The sequence below is a fragment of the Panthera uncia genome, chromosome C2, assembly GCF_023721935.1.
Source record: "Panthera uncia isolate 11264 chromosome C2, Puncia_PCG_1.0, whole genome shotgun sequence".
NCBI classification, from domain to species: domain Eukaryota; kingdom Metazoa; phylum Chordata; class Mammalia; order Carnivora; family Felidae; genus Panthera; species Panthera uncia.
In genome coordinates, this window is record NC_064810.1 from 105027802 (window position 1) to 105055649 (window position 27848).

Below are 27848 nucleotides of genomic sequence, written 5' to 3' on the forward strand. Positions count from 1 at the left end.
TTTTTTTTCCTTTTATGTGGAGAACCAAGAAAGAAAGAAAAAAAGGATTTCAGAATATGTCAATGTTACCCATATTTTCATCTTCTTCTATACATAACTGAGTTGTAAGAAAAAAGCAAATGGCTGTCCCAAGTCTTCAGTCTGCACACCCAAGCTGGGTCACATATACAAAATAATCTGTAATGGGGAGAATTAATATTTGATGAAAAACAAGAGTTCAAATGGATTTGAATGTGTAGTAACTTGTTACTGAGAGAAAATTTCAATTAGTTTAAAGTCCCATGATGGAACATAGAAGGAAAGACAAACTGGTAGATGTGCTTGAGACCAAACTCCATCTGACCTCAGTAAAGGTGAACTTGCATTTCTCTGGACATGATGTCAACAGCTTATGGAAAGTCATGTCTTAACAATTTAGAGTGTCTTTCAACTCTGACCAACCAAGGTAAAAGCAGATATTTCCTTTTGTAGGAGATCCAGAAAGATTTGAAATAGATCAATAGATCCTTCTACTGACCTACCAACTCATATTCCATCCTTCCTTGCTTCCTGTCTTCTTTCCTTCTTCCTTCTTTCCTTCCTTCCTTTCTTCCTTCCTCCTTCCCTCCCTCCCTCCCTTAATTCCTTTCTTCCATAAACTTCATTGATTTTGTATGTGTGAATTCACCCACCAATAACATGTGTTTGTAACCCCAGATCAATACCTTACATGCTACTGAGATCATTCACAGACATGCACAGAGCAGCAAAAAATTTGAGTCACTTGACTCACAGGTTCCCAGTTGAGGTCGAACAAGGTACTGTTTTGTCTTCTTGTTTCAGCTCTCATACTATAAACAGGTGCCTTTCCTTTTCATAATCTATTTAGTGCTACATTTTACTCATTTTTGTGTGTTTTTTTGCTGGTAATTTGCTGTTTAAAGTGTCTCACAAGTATAGTGCTAAAGTGCTGTCTGGTGTTCCTATGTACAAGATAGCTTTGATGTGCATTATGGAGAAAATGTATGTGTTACAGTAAGCTTTGTCCAGGCATGAGTTACAGTGCTGTTGGCTGTGAGTTCAATTTAAATGAATTAACAATATATATTAAGATGTCTTTAACACGCATAAAACAAGGCTATGTCCTCATCAGTTGATGAAGATGTACAACCAGAGCTTGCAAGAGGCTAACCCTGTATTTTCCCTAGCGACAGTGCTTCTGTGTTTGCTAATTCAGTGTTCCCAGTGACTTTATAGAACATAACTACCATGAATAATGATAATTGACTGCGTGTACACACACATACACACACACACACACGCAGGTATGTACAATGATATATCATTATATCACCAACAATGTGAATAAGAGTAGAATCCTCTGAGATGAAATAATTTCCCACCTTCTCACAGGCTGCAGAATAAGGTGACCAACTGTCTCAATTCACCCATTTACCCTTGATTGAGGGGGTTCCCCAGATGAGGGAATTTCAAGTGCTACAACTGGGAAAATTCCAGGACCAACTGGAAAGAATTAGCCTCCTACTCTAGAATTTCTTGAAGCCAAAGAATTGGGGTGGGGGTAAGGTCCATACAAACCCTTCAACTCTTGCTCTGCAGCTAGAAACCCCACCATCATTAGGAAAGAGACTCCTAGAATAAATATACGCCAAGCAATTAAGCACCACTGGCCCCACTCATGCTTCTGAGGGTTCCTGAGAAAAACCTGAGGCCTCCCTGGCAAAGCTTCATTGAGAAAGCATTAACAATAAGTTCATTTGATTTACATTTCTATGGTCCTTGTATCTCTTTGGGTGTGTGGAGACTTCAGAGTTGAGCTGTGAAGAAGTAGAATGATTTGACCCAATAAAAAAGCAGATGCCCAAGAAATAAAATATTTTCATTCAGGCAGCTGAATATATTCTTTTCCATTAGTCTTTTGTACGTTGATAAAGGATAAAGGAGAGAAAGTGTGGATTTTAGGATTTAATACTTGTTTCCTAAACCAGCAAATGCTCAACTTTCCAGAAATTTGTGACTCTATACAGACTAGTGAATCTCAACCTTGGCTGCACTTTAGAATTATTTGGGAGGTTTAAAAAAGTCCTGTGCCTGGACTCCCCCCATTACAATGAAATTAAAGAAGAATGGGTGGTGAGGATGTTACTGTGCATTAGAATTGTTTTAAAAGGATGATTCTAACGTGCAACCTGGGCTTCTCTGAGAACCACTGTGAAGGAAGACAGTGTTGAGAATAGGTCTCAGGAAGCTTCCAGGTTCAGCGAAGAAAACACTATAATCAGTTGGTAATGCCTGTAGTGGGTGGAAGAGAGGAAAGGTTGCAGCATGCAGGGCTGTACTAAACCATCTTTTCTAGTCCAGGCAAAGCAGAAAGGTTCTAACTCTGGAATCAGGCAGATCTTGATTCTCTCTTGGCTCTGCCATTACGACTCTCCTACCTGTGTAACCTGGGTCAAGTGATTAGCCCTCTTATCATCAGTATCCTTATCCTGATACCCATTTTGCAAGATTTGTTGTGAGGATTAAGTGAGGAAGCATATGCCGAATACCTGGCATGCACATGCTTATTAATATAGGGAAAATATCATCATCATTACAGGCAGCCACACTTTCATTTTTGGCCACTTTCTGAGTTGCATTCTGTTATCCTGACAAAGAACAACAACAGAGGGGCTTTATGAGGTAGGAGTAGTAGCAACTTTAAAAACAAAATGAATAACACTGATACAAATGAATGGTATGGCCAAGGCAATGTTGTAAGCACATGATCTAGTTCAGGGGTCAAGAAATTACTGCCTGTGGGCCAAATCCAACCATACCCCATTCATTCACTTCTTGTCTGTAGCTGTTTTCCCATGACAGAGATCGCATGACCCCTAAATCCAAAAATATTTACTATCAGACACTTTACAGAAAAAGTTTGCTGATCTTTGATTCTGGTACATCAATTCTCAGTGGGTTCATGGGTCCCTGAAACCCCCTTTCAGGAGATCTGTGAGGTCAAAGTTATTTTCACAGTAACACTCATACATCACTGACGTTTCTCACGGTGTGGACATTTGTGCTGGAAGGACAAAAGCAATGGTGGGTAAAACTGCTAATGCTTTAGCACCAATTGAGACAGTGCACTTTATGTTCTTGACCACCATACACTTGCAGGGAAACAAAACAAACAAAAAGCCGGTTTCACTTAACTCTGGGTTTCTTAGGTTTGGCACTATTGACATGGTGAGCCAGATGATTCTTGGTTGTAGGGGGCTGTCCCGTGCATTGCAGGATGTTTGGCAGCATCTCTGGCCTCCACCCACGACATTCTACCAGCCTTTCTTCTCATTTCCTGGCTGTGACAACCAAAAGTGTCGCCAGACATTTTTTTTAATTCCTCAGTTTTAACTCAATATATATGGTAATAAATGGCAAATATGAATAGACATAACTCAGATAAACAAAAAGTCTTTAGGGTCTTCTATGATTTTTGAGAGTAAAGAAGTTCTAAGACCACAAAGTTTGAGACCTGCTGCTCTATTTTGTATTCACAGAGTATTTATAATGTTTATGTTGCTAAGTCAAAAATAATGAAATGAGGGGCACCTGGATGGCTCATTCGGTTGAGCTGCTCAGGTCATAATCTCACAGTTCAAGCCCCACGTCAGGCTCTGTGCCGACAGCTCAGAGACTGGAGACTACTTCGTCTTCCTCTCTCTGTGCCTCCCCTGCTCAGGCTCTGTCTCTCTCTGTCTCTCAAAAATGAATAAATGTTTAAAAAAAATTTTAAAGAAAATAAAAAAATAATGAAGTGAAAAGGACCATGCAACTGATGATGAACAAGATACAGAAACAAAAATTGGAAAAATATGTGTGTGGGTGGGTTTGAGTTTTTGGATGGGAGGGGTAGAGGGTATCGCCAGTGAGGACACAGCTTTAGAGACAGAGAAAGCATATGTGACCTTGAGCAAGTTAGTCTTGTATTTGTGCTTCAGTTTCCTCCTTATAAAATGGCAGTAATCACAGTACTGACTTCAGAATATTAATGGGAGGATTACATGAATAAACACATAAAAGGTGTGTAGAATAGGCTTTGCACTTAGATGAAGTATACTCTGTGGCCCAGCTATTAGTATTATTATAATAAATAATTTGTCAGAAAGGACGAGGTCAGGCCTTCAATTAAGGCATACAGGTGCTGCTGACCTTACCGCCAGCAGAAAGACAAAGCAGAAAAAATGAAGTCACTGGCTCCCTATAGACAAAATGTCATGGAACCCAGAAAGAAATCAGAATCTCCTCACCCCCTTCTTACCCTAACACCACACTTTCTCGTCCAAAATCACATCTGTTACCCCTGTAAGGTACATGAACATCCTCCAAGGTTTCAAAACAAACGACGTGAGGTTGGCTTGGTTTCATATGTTAGTTCCAGAGCAGTTATAATTTTTCTTGTTCCTGCATTGTGATTAATTTTCCCCAGCTCAATTTGGCTGCCAGAAGATCATCCAGAATTGTGTTGATTTCAGCTAATACCCACATAGTCACTTTCACCTTTGGGAAGACACATGCTTTAAAGCAAGTGCTTGCTAATTTTCATAGTGAGAAAAATCCTTAATAAAACTATAGGGACACTTGGATAAGCAAATGAAATTTGCAGCATGATTTAAAAAAAAATGCTGAAGAAGAATCTGATTCTGAAAATGAGGAAGCTACCTCAAATGTGAAATTATGTTCTCAGTAGTAAAGTGACCCATCTCCTGTGTTCTCCTATCTTCCTACCTTCCTGTTTCATGCAGGACAAGTTTTATTGTCATTGTTTACTATGGCTGTTGAGAATGTTGGGTTAGATTCTAAAACCTAGTTGAATCCAAATGTCACCTTTTCTATGAGATCTGACGACCCTACACTATTTAACATTGACTTCCCTCCCTGCACCTCCCCGTCTTGCTTCATTTTTCTGTAAGGCATATTTCTTCATCCAATACATTACATATTTTACACATGTATTTTTTTTTATTATCTGCTTGACTCATTGATGGCAGAGGTTTTTATCCTTTTCCTTGAATAATGTGTTCCTAGCTTCTGAAAGAGAGCCTGGCACGTGGTAAGTACCCCCACATTAAACTTTTGCCTTTATTTATTTATTTATTTATTTATTCATTTATTCATTTATTCATTTATTTATTTTTATTTTGAGAGAAAGAGAGTGCACGCACACCCCCATGTGAGCGTGTGGGGTTAGAGAGACGAGGCAGAGAGAGAATCTGAAGCAGGCTCTGTGCTCTCAGTGTGGAGCCCAACACAGGGCTTGATCCCATGAACCATGAAATCATGACCTTAGCTGAAATCAAAAGTCAGATGCTTAACCAGCTGAGCCACCCAGGCACCCCTCAGCTTTTGCCTCTAAACAGGAAATGGAAAATGTCCCTGTGATGTATTGCATACTGTGAATTCACATATGGAGACCTTGCATGAATGACAGCATCTATGTTTTGCAAAAAACCTATTTGACTCAAGAGCATTTAAGTGTCATTCTGCAACCTGGCAATTGTATGAGCCAAAGTATAAAATAGGCTGTTAGGAACTTGTTCCAATGGTCTCTATTTTCTAGTCATCTAATATTCTTATCCTTTAATGAATAAATGTCTCTTCAGTTAGCTGTCCAGGTCATGAAATATGAGCCTCTACCCCCACACCCAGGCAGAGCACTGTGATTTAGTGGTTGTTAACAAATGATTATTAAGGGATTGATTGGCAGATGTACTCCACATCCCCAAGAGATGTGTTCCACTGCAGTTGTACATGCAGTCTTTGAAAATCAAGTTAAGTAGTAAGGACTAGGGAACTTCACTACTTAAATCTGTTCTATAATAAATATTTCTTGTAAAGCACAAAATTCCTTTGCAACTACATATTTTATTTGTAAAGTCATATTTTGGCATACAAGGTTTGCTTAAATTAGTGAATCAAGACTTATACTCTGGGTGTAGACTCTACAGGCTCAGTTCTGTGCCAGGCTGATGACTGATGTTGAGAAATAGCCCCTTTAGGAGACCTGACTCGGGTATGTAACCATTAGTGAATTATAATTGGAAGGAGGGATTGCAAGTCTCTCAAAGGCAGAGTCTACCTCTTATTCACCTTTGTCATCTAGAATCTAGTACAAGCATATTTTAGGCATGCAATACCTATCTGGTGATTGAATAAAAGCATGAATATACAATTGATCAAATGTAATCAGGTACTAACAAGATTTTTTAAAAGTCTATAATGCAGTGAAAATTCAGACAGAAGAGGTCACTAGGAATGGCTGCATGGAGGAGATAGGACAGAAGTTACATCTGGAAAGAAATTAAGGTTTCAAGTGCAAGAACAAAGGGTAAAAGGGAATGCCTAGCTAGAAAAGTAATTTAGACTTGTACACCTATCAGTCTAAAGGATATTGAACATCAACTTCCAGCATATATTTATTTATAATTACATGTATATTCTGCTACATTAACATAATGAATAATTTTTAAATACATTTTAAAACTGGACTTTTAGGGGCGCCTGGGTGGCTCAGTCGGTTAAGCAGCCGACTTCAGCTCAGGTCACAATCTCGCGGTCCGTGAGTTCTAGCCCCGCGTCGGGCTCTGTGCTGACAGCTCAGAGCCTGGAGCCTGTTTCCGATTCTGTGTCTCCCTCTCTCTCTGCCCCTCCCCCGTTCATGTTCTGTCTCCCTCTGTCTCAAAAATAAATAAACGTTAAAAAAAAATTAAAAAAAATAATAATAAAACTGGACTTTTAAAGAGGAATTAAAGATGAAATAAGTCCTGTTTTAAATTATCTTTATTTATTGTATATCATTATTTATATTGGGTATAAATGTACAGTTCAAACAACTCCCTTGATAATTTTGAATTTTTTTGGCTAACTTCCAGCTATGTTGGATTAAATCATGGTGTCTCATGGCTCATGTGAAGATATAGGAGACCTATCGGCGAAGATATTTACTTGTTACTCACCCATGCCTGAATTCATATGATCCTTCATCTTCCGTTTCCCTGAAGGAACCTAGTTCAGTTACTTGAGAGCATTAACTTGATTAAACGTAGATAATATAATCTGCTCACTAGACCAGTAACCTAGAATCCATAACATGTTGAAAGATGCTTAAAATGAACAAATGAGTGAGACTAACCTGTGGAGAGGATGGAAACTTACACATCGGTGTGATACCTGGCATTGTCTGATAGAAGGATGGATCAGGGGTGCCATTGACCAGCTTCTTCCTTGCAGGCAGTTACTGAGTCACAGACATGGAGACTGGAGGACACAAAGTTGGGAAGAGTAGATGGATTGGGCTAGATTTTTAATGGTAGTTGAGAGGTTTTGACCTGATGAGATAGGCAAATGCAATTATTCATGTATTTTTAAGAAAAGAATAATGGGGAAAAAAAGTTTTATTTTAAAAAAGTTTGTCCTGAAAATAAGGAAAAAATTAAAATCTCAAGCCAGTTCAGAGGCATTGTGAATGAGACATTATTTAGCTCTAGCTAGCTCTCTCAACTCCCCATAGAATTGTCATCTGCTGGTCATGGGACTGTAATTTTCCTTTAAAATATAGGTTTTTGCTTTTCACTGTTCTTCTGTTCCCCTTTAGCTTCACTTGATGTATACTTGACTAGTACAATTGTAAGATATTTAAAAGGTACAATGTGATTATTTGATATACATATTCATTATGAAGATGTTTCCCCCACATTGAGTTAACTGACGCATCCATCACCACACATATTTACCTTCTTTGGAGAAAGGGGTGAGAACATTTAAGTTCTATTTTCAGCAAATTTCAATTATACGATACAGTGTTATCAATTATAGTCACCATGTTATATGTTAGATCCTCGGACCTTATTCAACTTATAGCTGAAAGTAAGTTTGTGCCCTTTGAACAACCTCTCACTATTTCTCCCACCCACTCCAGTCCCTGTTTCTGTGAGTTCAACTTTTTTTTTTTTTTAGTTCCCACATATAGGTGATACCACATGGGATTTGTCTTTCTCTGTCTGGCTTATTTCACTTAGCATTATGCCCTTCACGTTCATCCATGTTGTTGCAAATGGCAGAACTTCCTTCTTTTTTTATGACATGATTATGGATGGATAGTATTCCGTTGTGTATGTATACCACATTTTCTTTATCCATTCATCCTTTTATGGATACAGAGGTGGTTTCCATGTCTTGGCTATTATGAACAATGCTACTCTAAACATGGGAGTACAGAAACCTCTTTGGGATAATGATTTTGTTTCCTTTGGATAAATACCCAGAAGTGGGATTGCTGGCCATATGATAGTTATATTTTCCATTTCTTGAGGAACCTCCATACTGTTTTCCATTGTGGCTACACCAGTTTGCATTCCCAACAGCGTACACTGGTCTTCATTGTTCTTGGCAGGAGAGAGCCAGGAGCTGCCTGCCATTCCTGGTGAGTCAGCTGGCCAACATGGAACATTCGTTTCATCATATTCTCCTGCTGGAGATTAAGAGCATCACTGATGCTTTCTCCTCCATCCTGGGCCCTCAGAGCAGAGATATCTTCCGCATGAGCAACAGCTTCACTGCCATTGCCAAGCTTCTTACCCAACAACTGGAAACTACCAAGGCCAGAAGCAGCAGGTGAGCAGGAGGTCCTTTGTACCTGAGGGATATGTCATAAACCCATGGAAGCGTAGCACAGGCAGTAACAGTTTCTTTTGTAGGCATTCAACTTCCCAAAGAAAACCAAACCCACTAACGATCTCAATGCAGAGTAACTTCTGAATAAATTATGGCATTTGCCAGAATTTTTTTTAATTTGTGAAAACCAGAATGTAACAAAGGATTTTCTAGAAAGTGAACAAAATATGACAAAGGAATAAGAATGTAGTACAAATAACGATATTTATAACACTCACTTATGTAGTCAACAAGTGTTTAGCAATTGCTTACTCTGTACCAGGAACTCTGTTAGAAGCTAGACATATATAGAGAGATAAAATATATTCCTTGTACCCAAAGAAAGCTCACTTTCTTTTTTAAAAAAAAAAAAACTTTTTAATGTTTATTTATTTTTGAGAGAGAGAGGGCAGAGGAGGGGCAGAGAGAGAGGGAGACACAGAATCCAAAGCAGGCTCCAGGCTCTGAGCTGTCAGCACAGAGCCCAATGAGGGGCTCGAACTCATGAGCCATGAGATCATGACCTGAGCCGAAGTCAGACGCTTAACCAACTGAGCCACTGAGGCACCCCTAAAAACCTCACTTTCTAATAGGGGAGATAAATATTTAAGTGGCTAAGAGAATAGTGGGAAGGTTATGCTTAATCAAGATGCAGCCAAGGAGTCTGGGGACCATAGAGATAGGGATATCTACTTCTGTATGGAATGAAGAGGAATAGGAAACTGAGATCAGGGAAGGCTTCCCAGAAGAGATCATATTTTGAGCCAAGTCCTAAAAGATGACCAGATTGCACCAGGCAATCTTCTGGGCAGCATGTGAAAGAGCACACACTTTCTAGAAACATAAGCCATTTTGCATTGCTCGGGTATGCGTTAGAAGGTAATGTGAGTGAAGTGGTAAACAGGGACCAGATGATGTTGGGTCTGACCCCTTCTTAAGGAGTTTGAATATTACTCAGTAGGCTAATGAAGAATCATTGTGGAGGTTTGTACATGGCAGGATATTATCAAAATCCATGTTTGAGGAAGCTTACTCTGATTCCAGTAAAGAGAATGTCTCAGAAGAGGCAGACTGAAGTCAAGTCCAGTGAGGGAAGGACAGAAGAGTGTCTCTGGGTATTGGCCATAAGGAAATTATTGAAGATTCTGAAGAGTGAGCTGCCAGTGGTATGGCTGGGCAGAAAACAATACCTGGGGTTGAAAGGAGAGAGTGAATACAATGCATCAAACTGGCCCTTTCAAGAGGTTTGTGGGGAAAAAAATAAAGATCATGCGAGACTGAGGAAGAGGTTTTATTTTATTATCTTGCTATACTTTGAACACAGATGTCTTAGAAGTTAAAAAAAATTTTCAAATATGTACTCTCATTTGATACTCATGACCACCCCCACAAGGCAGATATTATTCCTATTTTACAGAAGAAGAAACAGAGGGTTACAGGTGAGTTAAATGTCTTCCCAAGGTTACACAGTGAGTAGGTGATAGAGGATGGACTCAAACCTTAGCTTCACACTTCAGATCCTATACACTGGAAGGTATTCAGTTCTAGAGAAGGGACAGGGCTAATTTGAGACTAGTGTCAACTTTTGTGACTTTTTGGGGGTATCAAATGATGCATACCATTTCTAGTATGAAATAAGGATTCCCAAAACAAAAGAAGGCATCTTGACAAAATAGTGAGCATTTAATCATGAGGGTCCACTTTATGTCCAGCCTGGCACAAAGTCTGGAGGTTCCAAGAGATACAAGACACCATCCCTGCCCTCAAGAGGTCTGTAGACAGGTATGCAAAGAGGTTCTGGTAGAAGTGCATACAACAGACTGTGGAGCATGAGAGATATATTGTCTAACAGCCAGGAAATTACAGAATGTTTTACAGAGAAGGTCAAATTTAAGTTCATACCATATTTATTGAGTAGCTTCATGGGCCAGGCATTTCTCTAGATACTAGATTAAGTCACACAGGATGAATGAGAGTTTCTCAGACAAGGGTGGAAAGGTTACTCCAAATACAGAAAAGAGCATGTGCAAAGATACATGGGGTTAAGAGTGTGTGACCCAAAGTAAGGAAAAGTAATTGGTTCATTGTGGTTGAAGCAAGTACATCAGGGTAGGGTGGGACAGTAAGCTGAAATGTTAGGTCAGAGGCAGATTATCAGAGGCTTTACACACTGTGCCGGGAAGTGAGGCGCTCATCCCTTAAGCAGTATGGAGGCTTGGAATGATTTTTATCCAGGGAGTGATCACAGCTCCTAACAGAGTAATTAGCAGATGGTAGGCCCTTTTAAACGTTTCTTCACTTAAGGACTTGGTAAATGAGGAAGTGGCTCAAGATGTGGAGCACTGAATGGGTTTGGCTGGAGCAGCAGGAGAGTGACCAGGATGCTATCGCTGGAGCCTGAACAACAGGCTCTTTCAACTATAAGGGAGGCCTGGACTAAATCATTAACGGAGGACCTAAGAAGTCAGGGCAAATCATTATAGTGAGGAGAACACAGAATTATGAGGAATCGATTACCAGTAGGAAGGTAGGATGAGGAGAAGAGGGGGAGAGTAGATAAAACCCAGAGATACATAGTTTGAGTGACTGCATACATATGGAAGATGATGTTAATAACCATGAAAAGAGGAGCAGGAGGGGAGCCCAAATGGCAGGCTCTTTGAGCCCCCTAGAGCCCACGGAGATATTATGTGGCCAATAGGGCCATCAAAGTCAACAATAGCTATTCATCCAAAGAAGACTAATTGCAAGTGCCCTTTTCTCTCAACACCATAGTTTTGATCTGTTGTTGCCTGGCTCAATATATAAATGCTTGTAAACCAGGGTTTCTAATTTTGGTACTATTGAAATTTGAGCTAATTAATCCTTGGTTATGGGGCTGTCCTGTGCATTATAGAATAGTTGTCAGCACCCCTGGACTCTGTCCACTAGATGCTGGTAGCAGTCCTCCCCCTAAGTTGTGGCACCAAAAATGTGTCCAGACATTGCTAAATGTCCCCTGAGAGGCAAAAATCGCTTCCAGTTGAGAACTACCACTATATACATATTCCATTCAAAACAATAGCATTTTAACAGACTCACGACCTGCCTAGCAACAGCCTAAACACAGCGGTATCCAAGAAATCCAAGGCCTGCATCACAAAGGGGTGATTTGTCATTTGTATGCAAGCACAAAGTCACTGTTGGCCAATTTTCATGATGTGGTTTTAGAAATTTGGTTGAGAGCCTCTACAGCAGGTGTTTGGAGGAGCCATTTTGTATTCTGTGCACAGCCAGCCTGCTTATTTCTTCTTCCAGTGATGAGTGACATGTGTATCAGATGTGAAAGCTTAGGCACACATTCTGGCCAGTGTTCTATGTGTTCTCTATTGCCTCTACAAATGCAAAGCTGCATGAGGCCAGTTGGCATCCGTAAGAGTATATATTGAAAAATATTTACATAAAGGAAAAACACGTTACACAAGAGTGTTACATTGGGCACTCTAACAAGAAAATTGACCCTTAATAAATAGGCCCAATCTCAGATGCGTAGGTGGCTAGTGAGTTAAGCATCCAACTTTTGATTTAGGCTCAGGTTATGATCTCACAGTTCATGAGTTCAAGCCCCATGTCAGGCTCTGCTCTGTGTCAGTGTGGAAGCTGCTTGGAATTCTCTCTCCCTCTCTCTCTGCCCCTACCCCACTTGTTCGTTCTCTCTTTCTCTTTCTCTCTCAAAAATAAATAAAACTTAAAATACATAAATAGGCCCAATCCAATTAGCGATAAACACTTTCCCCATGAAAAGAAGAATTTAGGAGATACGTACAGAAGAGGAAAATTATAAGGTTTTACTATTAAAATATGAATCTGTATGTATGAGAATGCATTTCTATTTCTCCTCCTTTTGTTATTTTTCTGCAGAAAAAAACACAGAGAGAAAAATTAAATGTGACGAGATCAAAACATCACCACTCACCTCCATCCTCAGTACTTCAGCCTTTCTCAATTCAAAATATTCACTCTGCCAATGTTCAACACTCACTGTCAGTCTTCCACTCGACTGTAATTATTCAGCGGGAACCTCAAAACACTGGTGTGGGCAGCCAGCCTTTTGTATCAGCTGCTCATCCTCTCTGGGATGGTTGCTAAGGCTTCTCTCTGAACATCTTTTCCCTGAATAGCCTTCATTGTGACCACTTAGCTTCAGTAATTTTAATCTGTGTCCCCCACAGAAGAAAGGTCTATACTTTTGTCTAAAGTACCCAACAAAGTCTGATCTTTACAATTAAAGGGGAAATGAATAAGTGAAGAGAGTTTGAAAGAAAATTAAAGATGATAAAATTCAAAACAGATGTCATCTAATTTACAAATCTGACCCATCGCCCAGCAGGCCAGATTTTAGACTTCAGGCCAAAAATACAAGATTATCAAAAGAAAAACAATTAGCATCCTAGAGAGAATAAAAACCTGAAGTAGACAGGCACCTTCTTTGTGCCAAATCATTCTGAATTAATTGGGTGAGTTTTATTAGATGCACCAGGTAACATACTTGCACTTTTTTTGTTCCTATGTTTTAAAAAGAATGTCTATATCTAAACAATAAACCAATGGGAGCTAAATAACAGGACAGCCAAGCAAAACATTTAGAATTTGAATCTAATTCTGGAGGAGCAGAAAGAGGTAACAGCAATTGTGGATTAAAAAGGAAGATGTCAAGATAAGGGAAAAGATCTATACCTTTCGAAATTGTGGGAGCCCTAAATCGCCTTCTGGGAAGCCACTAACCATTGAACCATATGCCATCCAGGACCAGGGGAATCTAGGGAAGGAGAGGGTGAGCTTCTGACAACTGTGTGCTGGCTGAGCATTCAAGTGGTCCTTTGACTAGAAGACATCCTTGCCCCGTGCATGTGATTCCAGGGAGGCTGCTCTAATCAGGCACCATCAGATTTGGGGACAGTTTGTCCCAGGTGGTCTTAGTAGATATTTAGGCTCAGGCTCCAGTTGGTGATAGAAACTTTGAGGGGTGGAAATTGTGAAAAGAAATCAGGGATAGGGGGTCAAATAGGAAAAATGAGAAAAGACAGGGAGAAAGGGTAGCAACGAGAAAAGGCCCAGGGAAAAGCAGAGGACAAGGAGGGAGGGCATCTGAACACAGCCCAAGTCCCAGGGTTAGGTGGGGTGTGTGTGTGTCAGGGGGTTTCCAATTCCCTCAGATCCAGCTTTCAAACCCTAGCCAAAGCCATCAAGTCATGGGGAGAAAAAGTTGCTTATAAGAAAAGTTTTAACACAAAGCATGTGGTTAAAGCTTTCCCAAACATCTCTGGCTTGGTTAAGTGGGTGGTAAGTTCTTTTGTTGTTTTGGTGATAATGGTGGTAGTTGTGGTAAAATTTTGTGTTTATTCTTTGTTTTTAAGAATCAAGCTTGGCGAGGTGGGGGAAAGGAGAATGAAAGGTAAATTGTAGTCAAAACTAAATGGGTGGGTGTAAATCTGATTTGGGATAAATGGAAAGAGATGGCACAATGGAGGGAAGGTAATAAAACAACAGTATGTTGGGGAGAATGAAGGGAAAACAGGATAAGAAGATTATGTTTATAAGAGAATGACTCCAGGAAATCTGTCCTCCTTGGAGTTGCCCCAGAGTTTTGGTTTATCCTAAATTTCATGCAATAAACATCAAAGAAATGGATTACAGACGAGAACCAGGGATTTGAGTCAGGCTGTGGCCCTAATGTATAGCCAAGCAACATGGCCTGCAAAGACTCTTTCCAAACTGTGAGACCTTGTATAAGCAAGGTTGCAGAGTTCCCATCTTGATATCCTGGAGGTCACATCAGAACCTACCCCTGATGTAATACACAGTCCCTGAAGGCATTGCCCAAGAAATTGAGAATATGGCTTTTTATTGGGTCCACAGCAGAAATTGCAGAAAGCAGTGGTCCAAGTTCTTTACAACTCGCAAAGCAGTTATCTGTAGGTCTGATCACACCTTTAACTAGCTCCCACCACATGATAGATTTTGTGCTAAGGATTTTTAACTATGTTTTATTGTTTAATCCTCACAACAAAGTCTTCCAGTATGTATTAGAACTACAGACGCTTCATCTTAAAATATAATGGAGTAAACCTTGTGGGCAGGCGAGAATAAAGGAAAATTCTCTACCCAATACTTACTCCCCTCTAGGTCCATGGCAGTTCTTGGAGTGCAATAGTGCAAATGCCCAGATGTTGGCTCATAGAATTTCCTTTCATTTCTTCCTTTGGTCTAGTCCAGTAGATCTCAAATGTTAGTGTGGATGAGATTTACAGTGCTCACAGTGCTTCAGAGATAATTCAAAAAAATTTTAAAGGAATGTCAAAGGTGACTTTTGCTTACTCCTCCCCAAAGTGATACACTCCCCCCCCCACCTTTTATCATTATCTTCTAGAACACCCTCCATCCCTCTTTTCCCTTTGAAGGCCTGCCTTCTCTAAGACTCTAATTCAGTACCACTTCCCCATGAGATGTTTCTCACCCACCTCTGCCCACTGTAACCTTCTCTGAACTGCTACAGTTCATTCTGCCTTTCCATTCTTCTGCACCCACAGTCCTGCCCTGAAGTGTTAGGTAGCTTTCTGTGTGCCTCTCTAGTTTTCCCCAAACTTGAGAGAGCTACTTTTCAGGGCCTATTACTCTATGGAAGGAAAATAGAGTCTTAAAAATGCTTATAAGAGTTCCCACTTTTTTAGGCAAGACATGTTTATACAAAGAGAAATTGATTCTTTGAGAGCAACTCTTGGCTCAGGGAATATACATGAGGAGATTCAGGACCATAATTAAAAACATGTGATGTTCTGGTCAACATTGCCCCCTGCCTAGGAAAAGCTGAATGTAATTTCGCCCCACCAAGGTAACCAGAGTTTTAAGAAAGAAACAAGTATATATCTTTTCAATCTAGAGAGTTCTATGCTGGCCTCTCATATAAAAAGTGAATTGTAACAGCTGTTTGTGGCAGTAGCTGTGGCTGTTGTTACTCCTCCGTGTGCAGGGAAGGAAGGGCTTCAGTTTTTTGCCCCTCTTCTTACTGAGGAGATTAAGCCTGACATGTGGTACCATTTATGTTCCATGTGTTGTTCATTTACTCCACCATTTGTCCTTCCTTAAAGCAGCATTTATGGTGATGTGAAGGTCTGTAAAGGTATTTCAGGAATTCGTTTATCAGCAAGAGATGTAGGTGGGAGACATCATTATCAGCTTTGGAGACAATGAAGCAAGCCCAGGGAGCTTGAGGCCCCAGAGGGGCTGGCCGGGAGTGTGGACAAAGAGGGGTGGAGAAGGGAGGTGGGGCAAGGCCCTGCCAAGGAGCATGAGCAACGCAATTGCCGCTTTGCGAGGGGATCCAGGCTTTTTGCCCATAACACAGAAGTGTTTAAAAACACAAGACACACCAAAAAGGAAGAGACCTTTTCATCAAGCTCCCATGGCTTGGCTTCCTCTTTCAAAAAAGACAGGAAACACCAAAGCTTTAGCATGGAGAAAAGGAAAAAATGCACTTGTGGAAGAGAAGGTGAGAGGGACTTGACCCTCTATAGCCTCTTGCAGGAGGGGTAACCCTCCCTGGTTCTTTTTTGATATTAATCATAATTGAACTGTGAGGTTGCTATTTGCATGACATGTCCTGAGTTTTGAACACCTTTTCAGTTTTGGTTAAAGGGGATGCCAAAAGTCATTTTTCAGATCACTATGAAGGGTTGCTCAGTGATTGTATGTCAACTCTGTTCTGGTGTCTTGTTTCCCATAGAATGTTACTCAAAGATATGAAGGTAAAATGATTCTTGCTAGTTACTGCATTATCAACAATGCCATTATATGTATTACTTATCCCTGGGGTAGATTCAGATGCAGCCTGAACCACACACCTACAGAGAGGCAGGTGGGAAAGCCATGTGAAGTGGGTACAGTCTGGAAGCAGATACTTTGTGCTGGGGTTTACTAGTTGACCTTCAGTAAGTTACTGAACTTCTCTGTGCCTAAGCTTCTCCATCTGTAAATGGAGGAAGTAGCAGGATTTGACCCACTGGATTATGTAAGAAGTAATACATGTAGCAGACCTGAACAGTGAGTGGCTCATGCATAGAAAGCCCTCAGTAAATATTAACTATTGGCATCAGTACTGTCTTCCAGGTGGGCACTATAGGAGGTGCTTTCACTTAACATGTCCCTTATACCAGAGCTGCTAAAAGTGTAGCTCATGAACCAACACCAGTCTGCAAACATTTTTACTAGCCTGTGATGAGGTTATTGCAGAAACTGAAAATAAGAGTTTAGCAATTTGACATTGCTGCAATATCCAAACGGATGATCAGTGGGCTTATACTCAGTTCTTTGTCTTATTTGCTTTATTTCTCTGGTCATTTATTTTTATCATATTTCACAAAAATATTGCTCTGTGACATATGAAAATTAAAAAAGCTAAAAGCTGGTTCTCTTCCACAGGTCATTTGAAAAGCATTGCATTAGATCCTCGATGTAGCTAAACCCAGGCAGAGCTTAGAACTCTCTTCAGTGACTAATATTTCGCTCTCCAAACTTTCCTTTGGGACTTAAAGAAAGACATTTAATAAATGAGAGAGAATGAACACAACACTTCAGCGATGATTGAGATCGACGATTGTGGGATAGCTCAGCCTAAGAAAAATAGTTCTTAACTATTTACCATCAGGCTTTACCATCAGGCAAAAGGTGGACTTTTTATTAGGTTGAAGGCTGTTGGCTAGACTTTGATATAGGTTGGCAGGAATTGAATCACAGGATTTTGTTTTGTGTAGTGTTCTGTCCCCAACTCAGTCATTGGTGTGTTTTGACTGACTTTACCCCCCCCCCCCCATTTCTAGGTAGCTATACATTTCTACCTATTAAAAATGGGGTAAGATATCATATTTGGGGTGGAAACTATGATAGGATGTATCAAGTAGGAAAACAACGATTATTTTGTTCTTCCAGTGTCAAAAGCTGGCAAGTGACAATGTATCAACTTTTTTCTTCTCCTGTGATTTCATTTTCATGGTAGATAACCTCTCTTTAATCCTTTTACCTGCTCTCATCCCTAGACAGTAATGTTAGCCAGAAAAAAAGGAGCATGTTGTTTTTACAGTTCTTACCCTTGATTCAAAGCATTCTAATGACATTACTACTTTACATTTTTATATTCCTTTATACTTAACAGAGTGCTTTTGTGACTTGGGCCACATTCAGATGCCAATTCATTAAGATCCAGCTGTCTTCTGTTAAGGCTGCTATTCATCTGACCTGCCCATTCTAGTCTCAGGACTCCTGACTAAAGAGTTAAGGCACATCTGAACCACCAGTCAGTGGCAAAACTGACAAGGTACCTTTACCTTGGAATCACAGGGGCTTTGCACTTTTTGCTCATGCTCTTTCCATATCCCATTCTCTCTCATCCTGGCTGAATGAAAAGTGAGCAAATAAATGCCTGAACATCTGCATTAGAGAAGCCACTTCCTCATATGAGAGCTTTTAACTTTTATTCTAACTATTGGGAACTTTCTGTCTACAATTGCTCAGAATTTATACTTACAGCACAGAGGGTTTTTTGTTGTTGTTGTTGTTGTTTTGTTTTGTTTTGTTTTGTTTTTAAACTACTTCTGCATCTCAGTAGCAAGGGCAACTATCCTTTAGGATAATACAGAAGTAAAAGCATTGTATGGTCCCCCTGGCTCTGAGCAGGAGACACTCATCTTCCAAGTTTGGTATCACCTACACAAGCTGTCTTCCTCTGGTGTCACATGTCCACACGGGGCAGTAGCCACCCAGGGTTTTACCATTTGATTTTTTTCATGCCCATTCTGTATGGGCTACACTGTCAAATCCAATGTATAATGCTTTCAGCAATCTGATGATGCTCTGTCACTAATTCCATCTTTATATGACAAGAATGAGACTTAGATTTCTAAAAAGATTTGCCACATCACTAATAAACAGGAGATTGGAGTCGTGAACCTTCCCTGTAAGGCTATGTTCAGTTCATTTCCCCACAACCATCTCCTTTTGAGAACCCTTTAAAAAGTCTTGTGTGAATGAAATAAACCATGGAATCATTTCATTTTAGGCAAAGTTGTATCAGTGGCATGACTGGCTCCCATATAACCAGGCATCTAGTGGACTCTGCTCTTGCCCATTCAGTCAGGGGCCAAATTGAGTACCAAGACCTAGACTTATCACCGTCCTTTCCCTTAGTATTTGAGTGTGACTGTTCCAGAACTGTTACCTATTATAGTCCCAAAACAGATGACAGCACTGTGGTGCTGGGGGATCCTCTGTCATTCTTATGATGACCGATGAGCCAAGAAATTGCTAAAGAGTAAAGAACATAACATCCTAAGAATTTAGGACTCCAATGTGGATTTGATCCATTATGTTCTTCTACTTGTCCTCTAACAGAATTAACTTTGCAGGAGTACATAATCTGGACATGGGATCACAAGCCAAGATTGTCAAACATTAATTAATACTACTTTCCTTTGACTTAAGGATCCAGGAAGTGCAGCTGCCAGTCTCTCCACCTCTGCCAGCTTCATAGTCCCATCTTGAGGTACAGTGAGAGCAGTGAGCTAGCTGCCCAAGGGCTAATTTGTTTCCAAGGGAAGTCCAGCTCACACAAGAGGGGGGTAATTAGGCCTCCCCCTGAGCATCCCTAGAGGTACTTTTAAAAACTTTACTTTGGCAACAAGACCAGAAACTGTTCAGACTGGAAATCATCTGAGCCTCTTGTAATATGGCATGTTGAGTTAAAGCCAAGTTAATATCTAGCGGATTATAGAACTCTGACAAAGATTTCTGTGAAGTTACCTCTGGAGTTAAAAGTGACAAATGGAAGAGAAATAACAACCCCCTACATGAGCCCAACCCACTGGTCCCCAGCAAGTAAACACACACAGGACAAATGGCTCCACCAGTGTTGTTTGTATTTGTGATGCATTTCCTTGCTCTCCGAGGAAAGCAGAGTTTATCTCCAGAAAAGGGTTTTAGTTTTGAACAAATTCTCTCCTGTCTTTTTACAACAAATTAAAAACTAGAAGAAGTGAAGGGGCAGTGAATGTTTATTATAAATTCTAACTTCTACCTACCATTTCCTGACCTTCTAACCTGTTGGAACGAACACTGATCCTAACTCCCTGACAGCAAAATACTATGACAAAACCCAGTTGGATCGATGGCCAGTGACAAAAAGTTCTCTTTGGTCCATCTTGTGGCTTCGGCTGCTTTGGTAACTCTTCATTACCATCCCTGTCCCCTAACTCCTGTGTTATGCAAATCTCCAAATCATAAAAACAAGGAAGATTGTGTATAAGAGAAACTCTTTGTGGTGAGAATTCCACTTATCAGAAATGTTCACCAGCTTCAAATGAAGATATCACTTCTCTGACCCATTTTATTATTTCTTCACTCTTCTTATCTGGCCTTTTGCAAATCCCTCATTTTACTCCTACTCTTGCTCCCTGCTTCTCTACATTTGATATTTAGCAAATGACATTGCCCCACCTCCAACCCCCTATAGGCCAGGGGAAGTGGCCAGTGCCTCATGGACATCTGGTGGAATTCAGGAAGTTTTTGACGTGCAAAGAGTAGGCTGGCTTTAGAAACCAAGGTGGTCTTAGTTCATTTATTCCACAAACATTTCAGGTACCTGTGTGTGTGTGTCAAGTACTATTTCAGATACAAGAGAACAAAGATGAACAGTACAGGTCCCTGCCCACCAAGCAGTAGGGATTTACCCCAGGATAGGGTTGCCAGATTTAACAAATAGGACACCCAGTTGAATTTCAGATAAAGAACAAATAATTTTTTAGTATAAATATAATCATTTTAGTATAGTAGAATACACTTTTAGTATGTCCCACTAGAAGTATACCTATACTTAAAAAAAAATTTGTTGCTGATCTGGAATTCAAATTTGGCTGGGTATCCTGTATTTCATTGGGCAACCCTACCCTAGAGGCACTGGACTTGCCCCTCTTAGGGCCAGTGGATGTCTAGGGACAACCCATAACTTCTCTTGTGCCCAAAGTCCCCTCTGAGGGATGTGACAAGGCAATCTGAAAATGAAAGAAGGCATGCTCCCAGCTATTAGAGGTCTGACTCACTCAGGCCATGGCTTCATAGCCAACACTTGGTAACTAGAGACAGGGGCAGGGAAAGGGAGCTGAGTGTCCTCTCCTAAAGTCTGAACAGTAGTTCCCTCCAGGATATGGAATATTGGTCTGCCTGTGTCTAGACCACTGATACTTTCTCTATATATTAACACAAGAAAGACAGGGCAGATGAAGTTTCTAAAGGAATAGTAATAATAATTATTGTTATTAATAATAATAATAATAAATTAATAATGACAGTAATACTAATAATAAAATCTAACATCTACTGAGCAGTGTATCCTCTGTCAGAAGCAGTGCTTCACATTGATTCTGTTGTTTCATCTTTGCAACGACACTTGAGTAAAGTACAGTTGTTTTTCCTATTGTATAGGGACATTGATATAAAGAGTACAAAAAATAAAATAAAGATCTCTGCAAGTATTATTTTAAAAAGCCAGAAACTGATCTAGTAAAATTATCTAGGGAGATTTACTATAATCATATGAAGTTTGAAGTTTTTTTGGAAGAAAATGCTATTGCTTAACTCTTATTATAACCCAGAGCTTTATGTAGAAAGAAAACAAAAACCCTAGTGAATTTGTGGGAAACTTCCTTTAACAAGTCATATGTCTTAAGATTTAAAAATCTGCATATTGTTCAATATCTGATGTATGCATATTGGGTATACTTCATGCCTTAAAGTTTTATAAGGTTTAATAAGCCAAGCTATAGAAATTTCTGAAATAAAGTACAAATATAAAGGTATCTTTCACTCATGAAATGTGATTAGAATCCAAGGAATCAGAGAAATACTTTAGTTTGGTGACTATACATGGACTATCATGGATAGAAAATAAATACTTGCTCCTCAAATTTCTCATTTTGAGACGGTCATTGATTATTTTATTTATTTATTTAAATGTTTAATTCTATTCTAGTTAACATACAGTGTTATGTTAGTTTCAGATATACAATATATTGATTCAACAATTCCATACATGACCCCATTCTCATCATGACAAGTACACTCCTTAATCCCCATCACCTATTTCACCCATACCCTACCCACCTCCCCTCTGTTAACCCTCAGTTTGCTCTCTGTAATTAATTGATTCTCTATATATGATTGGTTTCTCTCTCCCTCTCATTTTTTCCCCTTTGCTTGTTTTTGTTTCTTACATTCCACATATGAGTGAAATCATATGGTATTTGTCTTACTCTGACTGTTATATTTCACTTTGCATTATACTCTCTAATCAACCCATGTTGCTAAAAATGGCAAGACTTCATTCTTTTATATGGCTGAATAATATTCCCTTGTGTGTGTGTGTGTGTGTGTGTGTGTGTGTGTGTGTGTGTGTGTCTGTACCACCTTTTTATCTACTCATCTATCAATGGACACTTGGGCTGCTTCCATATTTTGGCTATTATAAATAATGCTGCAATAAACATAAGGGTGCATATATCTTTCTGAGTTCATGTTTTTGTATTCTTTGGGTAAATATACAATAGTGGAATTACTGAATCATAAGGTAGTTCTATTTTTAATTATTTAAGGAACTTCCAAATTGTTTTCCACAGTGGCTGCATTCCCACCAACAGTGCAAGAAGGTTCCTTTTCCACCATATCTTCACCAAAACTTGTTTCTTATCTTATTGATTTTAGCCATTCTGATAGGTGTGAGATGATATCTCATTGTGGTTTTGATTTATATTTCCCTAATAATGAATGATGTTGAGTATCTTCATATGTCTGTTGACCATCTGGCTGTCTTCTTTGGAGAAATGTCTATTCATGTTCTGCCCATTTTTAATTGGATTATTTGGTGTTGAGTTCTATAAGTCCTTTATATATTTATCAGATACGTCATTTGCGAATATCTTCTCTCTCATTTGGTAGCTTGCTTTTAGTTTTGTTGATTATTTCTTTGGCTATGCAGAAGCTTTTTATTTTGATGTAGTTCTAATAGTTAATTTTTGCTTTTGATCCTCTTGCCTTAGGAGACATATTTAGAAAAATGTTGCTATAGCCAATGTCAGAGACATTATTGCCTGTGTTTTCTTCTAGGATTGTTATGGCTTTCAGGTCTCACATTTAAATCTTTAATCCATTTTGAGTTTATTTTTTTTTATGATGTGAGAAAGTGGTCCAGTTTCATTTTTTTGCATGTGGCTGTCCAGTTTGTTGAAGAGACTCTCTTTTTTCCCATTGGATATTCTTTCCTACTTTGTCAAATATTAATTGACCATATAATCATGAGTTTCATTCTGTGAAATCCTTCCTCTGTTCCACTGATCTATGTGTCTATTTTGGGGCCAACACCATACTGTTCTGATTGCTACAGCTTTGTAGTATATCTTGAAACCTGGGATTGTGATACCTCCAGTTTTGTTCTTTTTCAAGATTGATTTGATTATTCAGGGTTTTTGTGGTTCCATACCAATTTTAGGATTATTTGTTCTAGTTCTGTGAAAAATACTATTGTATTTTGATAAGGATGGCATTAAATCTGTAAATTGCTTTGGGTAGTATGGACATTTCAACAATATTTGTTCTTTCAATCCATGAGTATAGAATGTCTATCCATTTGTTTGTGTCATCTTTAATTTCTTTCATCGGTATTTCATTTTTTTCAGAGTATAGGTCTTTCACCTCCTTGGTTGGGTTTATTCCCACATATTTCATTGTTTTGGCACAATTATATTAGGATTATTTTTTTAATTTCTCTTTCTTCTACTTCATTATTGCTGTATAGAAATGCAACTTATTTCTGCATATTGATTTTGTATCCTGTGACTTTATCAAAGTCATTTATCAGTTCTAGTAGACTTTTTTTTTTTTGGTGGTGTTGTCTGAATTTTTTATATATAGTATCATGTCATCTGTAAATAGTGAATGTCTTACTTCTTCCTTACCAATTTGTGTGCCTTTTATTTCTTTATCTTGTCTAATTGCTGTGGCTAAAATTTCCAGTATAGAAGTAAGGAGAGTGGACTATCCTTGTGTTATTCCTGATCTTAGGGGAGGAGCTCTCAGTGTTTCACCATTGGGTATGATGTTTGCTGTGGGGCTTTCATACATGGTCTTTAATATGTTGAGGTATATTCCCTCTAAACCTATTTTATGGAAGGTTTTTATCATGAATAAATGTTGTATGTTGTCAAATGTTTTTTTTTTGTATCTATTGAAATGATCATATAGTTTTTATTCTTTCTCCTGATGATGTGATGTATCCCTTTGACTGATTTATGAATACTGAACCACCTTTGTGTCTCAGGAATAAATCCCACTTGAAGGTAGTGCATGGTTTTTTTAATGTATTGTTGGATTCAGTTTGCTAGTATTTTTTTGAGGATTTTTGCATCTATGTTCATGAGAGATATTTGCCTGAAGTTCTCTTTTTTTGTGTGATATCCTTATCTGGCTTTGGAATCAGGGTGATAATGATCTCCTGGAATGAATTTGGAAATTTTCCTTCTTCTATTTTTTTGGAATAGTTTGAGAAGAATAGGTATTAACTCATCTTTAAATATTTGGTACAATTCACCTGTGAAGCCATCTGGTCCTGGACTTTTGTTTGTTGGGAGTTTATTGATTACTGATTCCATCTCATTATTAAAAATGGGTCTGCTTACATTTTCTATTTTTTTCTGTTCAGTTTTGAAGATTATATGTTTTTGGGAATTTATCCATTTCTTCTATATTGTCCAATTTGTTGGCCTAAATTTTTCATAATATTCTCTTACAATCCTTTGTATTTCTGTAGTGTCACTCATTATTTTTCCTCTTTCATTTCTCATTGTTTGAGTCACCTCACTCTCTGTCTTTCTCCCTCTCTCTCTTTATGAGTCTGGCTAAAAGTTTATCAATTTTGTTGCTCTTTTCAAAGAACCTGTTCTACTACTTTTTGTTTTGCTTTGTTTTAGTTTCTATTTCATTTGTTTCTCTTCTAATCTTTATTATTTCCTTCCTTCTACTGGTTTTGGGTTTTGTTTGTTCATCTTTATCTAGCTCCTTTAGGGGTATGAGTAGGTTGTTCATTTGAGTTTTTCTTGCTTCTTGAGGTAGGCCTGTATTGCCACAAACTTCCCTCTTAGAACAGCTTTTGCTTTTGCAAAGATTTTAGACCATTGTGTTTTTTATTTTCATTTGTCTCCATATTTTTAAATTTTTCTTGTTGACTTCTTGGTTGATTCATTCATTGTTTAGGAGCACGTTATTTAACCTCCATGTATTTGTATTATTTCCAGATTTTTTTCTTGTTGATTTCTAGTTTCATACTGTTGTTTTAAAAAAAAGGTATGCATGATTTCAATCTATTTGAATTTGTTGAGGCTTCTTTTGTGGCCTAATATATGATCTTCTGGAGAATGTTCCCTGTGCACTTGAAAAGAATGTGTGTTCTGCTGTTTTAGGATGGAATATTCTGAATATATCAGTTAGATCCATCTGGTCCAATGTGTCATTCAAAGCCACTGTGTTCTTGTTGGTTTTCTGTTTGCATGATCTGTCCATCAGTGTAAGTGGGGTGTTAAAGTCCCCTACGATTATTGCATTACTATCAATGACTTTCTTTATGTTTGCTATTAGCTGCTTTATGTATTCAGGTTCCTCCATATTGGGTACATAAATATTTACAATTGTTATATCTTCTTGTTGGATTGTTCCCTTATTATTATATAGTGTCCTTCTTTGTCTCTTATTACAGTCTTTGTTTTAAAGTCTACTTTGTATGATATAAGTATTGCTACTCTGGCTTTCTTTCAACTTCAATTTGCATGATAAATGCTATTCAGTCCCTTCATGTTCAATCTGCATATGTCTTTAGGTCTTAAGTAAGTTTCCTGTAGGCAGCATATAGATGGGTCTTGTTTATTTATCCAATCCGTCACTCTATGTCTTTTGGTTGGGGCATTTAGTCCATTTATATTCAAAGTAATTATTGATATGAATGTACTTATTGCCATTTTGTTACTCGTGTTTTGGTTGTTTTTGTAGTTTTTCTCTGTCCTTTCTACTCTTCCTCTCCTCTCTTATGGTTTGCTGACTTTCTTTAGTGATACACTTTGATTCCTTGGTCCTTTTTTTGTAGATTTATCACTGGTTTTTGATTTGTGGATACTAATAAGTTTCCCTATAACATCTTATACACATAGCTGTCTATATTAAATTGATGGTCATGTAAGTTTGAAACCATTTGTACTCCTCTATCCCCATGTTTTAGGTATATGATATCAAATTTTATGACCTTTTATTTTGTGAATTGCTTCACTGATTTTTATAGATATAATTAATTTTACTGGTTTTGTCCTTCCTACTCTTCTTACTCCTATTTATGTCTTTCCTTTCCACTCAAAGGGTCTGCTTTAACATTTCTTGTCAGGCTGGTTTAGTGGTCATGAATTCCTTTAACTTTTGTTTGTCTGGGAAACATTTATTTAGGTTTACTTCTTTATTTTGAGAGAGAAGGAGAGCACAAGTGGGGAAGGGAAGAGAGGGAGAGAGAATCCCAAGCAGACTCTGCACTGTCAGCATGGATCCTGATGTGGGGCTTGAACTTACAAACCATGAGATCATGACCTGAGGCAAAATCAAGAGCTAGATGCTTAACCGACTGAGCCACCCAGGCACCCGTGTCTGGGAAACTCTTAATTTCTCTTTCTATTTTGAATGATATCTTTGCTGGATAGAGTATTCTCAATTGCAGATTTTTTTTTTCCTTTCAGCACTTTGAATGTATCATGCCATTTCCTTCCAGCCCTCAAAGTTTCTGCTGAAAAATTAACTGACAGCCTTATAGGGTTTCCCTTGTAACTTTTCTTTCTTCTTGCTGCTTTTAAAATTCTCACTTTATCACAACTCTGCTATTTTATTACTATAAGTCTTTGTGTGGATCTCCTTGGGTTGGTTTTGTTGGGAGTTCTCTGTGCCTCCTGGCTCTGGATTTCTGGGTTTTTTCCCCAGATTTGGGAAATTTTCAGCTATTATTTCTTCAAATAAATTTTCTGCCCCCTTTTTAATCTCTTCTTCTTCTGGGATCCCTATAATGCAAATGTTACCACATTTGATGGTGTTGTGGAGTTCTCTAAGTCTTTTTTTTCGTTGTTTTTTTTTTTCTCTCTCTTCTCAGCTTGACTACTTTCTATTACTCTGTCCTCCTAGTTGCTGATCTGTTCTTCTGATTACTATTTATTCTATCTAGTGTATTTTTATTTTCAATTATTGAGTTCTTCATATGTTTTCTATGTCTTTGTTAAAGGGTCCTATTGGTTCTTTCATATGTTTTCTATGTCTTTGTTAAAGGGTCCTCCACTCTTTTTCAAGTCCAATGAATATCTTTATGACCCTTACTTCACATTCTCTGTCTGGCATATTACTTATCTCTCTTTCATTTAGCTCTCTTGCTGTGACTTTGTCTGTTTTTTCATTAAAGACATATTGCCTTGTCTTCTCATTTTGTCTAACTCCGTGTCTCTCTCTATGTGTTAGGAAAGTTAGTTTCATTTCCTGATCTTAAAAGTAGTGGCCTTTCAAGTCCACTTGACTTGAAGAAGAAGAAGTCCTGCAGTACCCTGCAGTACAATGTCCCCTGTTCACCAGAACCTGTTGTTTCAGGAGTGTCTCCTATGTGTATTGCATGCACCCTACTGTTTTTGCTGAGCCCCTTTTGCCTTCAGCTCTGTCGTTTGCACTGGCTTTCTTTGCCCATTGTGGGCAGGGTTTGGTCCCTGTGTTGTTGTTTGGTCAGTTTGGGTCTGCCTTGATCTTGAGTTGAGTCAGACCAGGAATTTGCCAGAGATGCAGTAGCATTGATCAGTAACGTGCTTTCCCTGTGTTGTCCCCTGAGAAGGTTTAGTTTGTGGCTGGGGCCTGTATTCAGACCTGATGGCCGCCCCTAGCCCACTGGGGGCATGTCTACAGGAGAATGTGTGGACAGAGCTTATGGTGTTAGCATGGTTTGTGCAGGTGTGTCATGGGAGGAGACCTTGATCTGCTTTAGGAAACTGGAGCAGAGCCAGAGGAGGCATGTCTTCAAGAGA

The 27848-nt window shown here is 38.9% G+C and overlaps 1 protein-coding gene across 6 annotated transcripts in view; it reads left to right on the forward strand.

Moving 5' to 3' along the window:
- The window catches only part of VEPH1 (ventricular zone expressed PH domain containing 1), a 242852-nt gene that overhangs the window by 92269 nt on the left and 122735 nt on the right, over nucleotides 1-27848 (forward strand). For 4 of the 6 annotated variants that reach the window (XM_049628640.1, XM_049628639.1, XM_049628641.1 and 1 more), the window contains exon 6: nucleotides 8432-8652. The exons of 1 other annotated variant lie outside the window; for it this stretch is intronic. In XM_049628640.1, the coding sequence (XP_049484597.1) occupies nucleotides 8432-8652 (221 nt within the window). Of the gene's footprint in view, nucleotides 1-8431; nucleotides 8653-9735; nucleotides 10647-27848 lie in introns of those variants that run through there. One more of the 6 variants, XM_049628643.1, reaches the window with a different exon arrangement.